The 2851-nt window shown below is 43.5% G+C and overlaps 1 protein-coding gene across 1 annotated transcript; it reads left to right on the top strand.

The window, feature by feature from the left end:
- The first annotated feature begins 2168 nt into the window (after nt 1-2168).
- Nucleotides 2169-2572, top strand: LOC148783105 (Ribosomal protein S12/S23 family protein). Its single transcript, XM_088858004.1, has one exon. It carries the CDS (start codon nt 2169-2171, stop codon nt 2544-2546), a length of 378 nt encoding a protein of 125 aa, XP_088714130.1. The 3' UTR covers nt 2547-2572.
- Nucleotides 2573-2851: the final 279 nt, after the last annotated feature.

Below are 2851 nucleotides of genomic sequence, written 5' to 3'. Positions count from 1 at the left end.
TAATAAAGAAATGAACATTTCACAAGACAACCTATCGGCTAAGACCCATTCTTCTTTATTCAGAAGAAACTCGGGCATAAACTCCCGACTCCTCAACAAAGCCTATTGAGGGCAAGGCCTCTTTCTGACCAACTCGCTGAGATCATTGGAATTGAATATTGAGATGCTTGGGCTTTCTGAGATGCTTTCGAGTCAAATCATCATTTGGTACTTGATTATGCCCCAAAGAAGGAAGATTTAGAGGGGTGTCGCCTTGCTATGAGCCTAGATACCGTTCATTACTAATATTACCTTCAAACATAGGAAGTTTGGCATCATTGCCTAGTTACTGAAAGGAATGTTCAATACCGTACAAGAAAATATATAGCCATAAGATCCCTTCCCTAAACCTTCCCATGCCATACCTAAAAAGGCGATCTCTTACCTCATAAGGTCCTTCGTCGACTAGTACAAGGGAGTGTTGATGGATGCCAGGATGATTCCATTTTGTAGAAAAGAGGTCAAACTAAAATTTCGTATAGAAAGACAGATATAGAGTCAGCCTCTTTGTCGCTGATAAGAAAGGGAAGAAAGAGAATTTCGTATAAAGAGAGAAATGGACCTTTGTTATAGGGTTGTAGCCCCGTTCTTGCTCGTGATTCGTGTGGGGGGTCTTGGAATAAGTGGGTTCGATTCCCATAGCCCCGATGTGGCTGAAAAGACTTAATTCAACATGTTTGCATTAAAATTGAAAACTTGTCGTCTACTTTCAGGAAATGTTCGGAATAAAAAACTTATAAGAAAACCCGCATTCTCCGGAATTTCTATTTCCATTCGCGTATTAGCTCAGAAATGGTCCATTCCTTTCCTATTCCTAGCCACTATACTTTTGGTTTTTCTTCTTTTTTGTTGGCCATAAGCTTTCTTGACTTTTTTTTCCCCCTTTTGAAACAAGGGGGGCTCCCTCTTGGGGGGCGCGCCTTATCTTTATTAATCAGCCGAATGGGCTTCTCCGGGGGTCTGACCTTTGCAATTTTTTGTTCTCTGACAGCGTTACTAAGATCCGAAGCCACGCTGCCATTCTTGTATATGTGGGGAGAACCTGCTGAGGAGGATTCGGGAGTGTCTACCTCATTTCCCAAGCTCGAATGGAAAGAGGCGCTCTCTCTCCCGGACAATTTGGCAGCCCCACAACCTCTGCGTTCCCATGTAGAAGGGGAGTTGCGCATAGTCCTTCATATAGGGAGGAAAAAAAGCCTTTCCGACAAGGCTTTTCAAAAAGACATCGAACCTAGATAAGGCGTCGATTGGATTTTGTAAAGCTCTCCTCGAGACAGTCAAATCTCTTAAAGAGGAGCACTGGAATAAAGGGGACCATAAACATTTTCATTCCGTAGTAAAGAAGAGCAGGAGCGGCTCTACTCCATCGTGTGGGAATTTGCGGAGAGGAATTCAAGATCTTCTTCAGAAATCGTAATGGGACCAAGGTAATGGGAGTTTGTGGAGTTGGGTGGGAAACTCTCCTGGGCTTCTTGATAGATGGATAGAGGAGTGAATAGTAGTTGTCTCTGCATTCGGGGCACGAGGTTAAGGGCAATGCCGCTTGGCTTATAGATGGGAATGAATGGAACAAATCAACATTTGTTCGTGATTCGAGGGAACGAAACCCAGGGAGAATGAATAGAGGAACGAATAAGGAAATACATAGAAAAGGTCTTTCTTTTTTCGATATGTCGCTCCGCGAGCAAGGAGCGCCGCGAGCAAAGCGAGAGAACGAAGTGGGCTGTGGTGATGTCGGAATTTGCACCTATTCGTATCTATTTAGTGATCAGTTCGCTAGTTTCTTTGATCCCACTCGGTGTTCCTTTTCCATTTTCTTCCAATAGTTCGACCTATTCAGAAAATTGTCGGCCCACGAATGTGGTCCTTCCGGTGGTGCCAGAAGTCATTTCGATATACGATTTTATCCGGTTCCTATGTTATTTATTATCCCTGAACCTGAAGTAACCTTTTCCTCTCCTTGGGCAGTACCTCCCAACAAGATTGATCTGTTTGGATCTTGGTCCATGATGGCCTTTTTATTGATTTTGACGATTGGATCTCTCTATGAATGGAAAAGGGGTGCTTTGGATCGGGAGTAAGCACTAGCGATTGGGCAAAAATCGGGGGGAAGGAAAAAGGAAAGAGCGATGCCTACATTAAATCAATTGATTCATCACGGTAGAGAAGAGAAACGGCGCACGGACCGTACTTGGGCTTTGGATCAATATCCCCAGAAGAAAGGAGTACGCCCACGTGTTTCGACGAGAACACCTAAAAAACCTAATCCAGCTCCACGTAAGATAGCCAAAGTACGGTTGAGCAATCGACATGATATATTTGCTCACATTCTGGGCGAAGGTCATAATTCGCAGGAACATTTTTTGGTGTTAATTAAAGGAGGAAGAGTGAAAGATTCGCCAGGTGTGAAATCCCATCATATTCGAGGAGTCAAGGATTTGCTGGGAATTCCGAATCAAAGAAGGGGCAGATCTAAATATGGTGCGGAAAGACCGAAATCGATATGAATGGAATATGCCTCTTGAACTTCTTTTTCTCGAAAAGTCTTTCAATTGAGTTCGTCCCACGACTGAAGATGAGGTAGAGGCATCACTACGTAGTGGGTGAGACGAGTGTTTAATTACGTCTAGAGAACGAACCAATCCCATGACTTTGACTTCCTGACCAATCGGTCCCCAGTACAATAATCTACTTCTTAGGTTAGGCGACCCTCTTATCATAAAGGATCAGATCAATCGCGGTAACAACACCGGGAAGAACTTAACTTTCTTTTGGAATGATTTATCTAATCCTCAAGTTTGTAGTACCATTC

This window comes from Amborella trichopoda, chromosome 2 (genome assembly GCF_054954075.1).
Source record: "Amborella trichopoda isolate Santa Cruz 75 chromosome 2, AtrichopodaSantaCruz75HAP2 v2.0, whole genome shotgun sequence".
Taxonomy (NCBI): domain Eukaryota; kingdom Viridiplantae; phylum Streptophyta; class Magnoliopsida; order Amborellales; family Amborellaceae; genus Amborella; species Amborella trichopoda.
This window is presented reverse-complemented; position numbering and strand designations above follow the sequence as displayed.

What these genes read in the sequence shown, in the direction of transcription:
- LOC148783105 (XM_088858004.1), top strand. Translation starts at nt 2,169, where the DNA reads ATGCCTACATTAAATCAATTGATTCATCACGGTAGAGAAGAGAAACGG.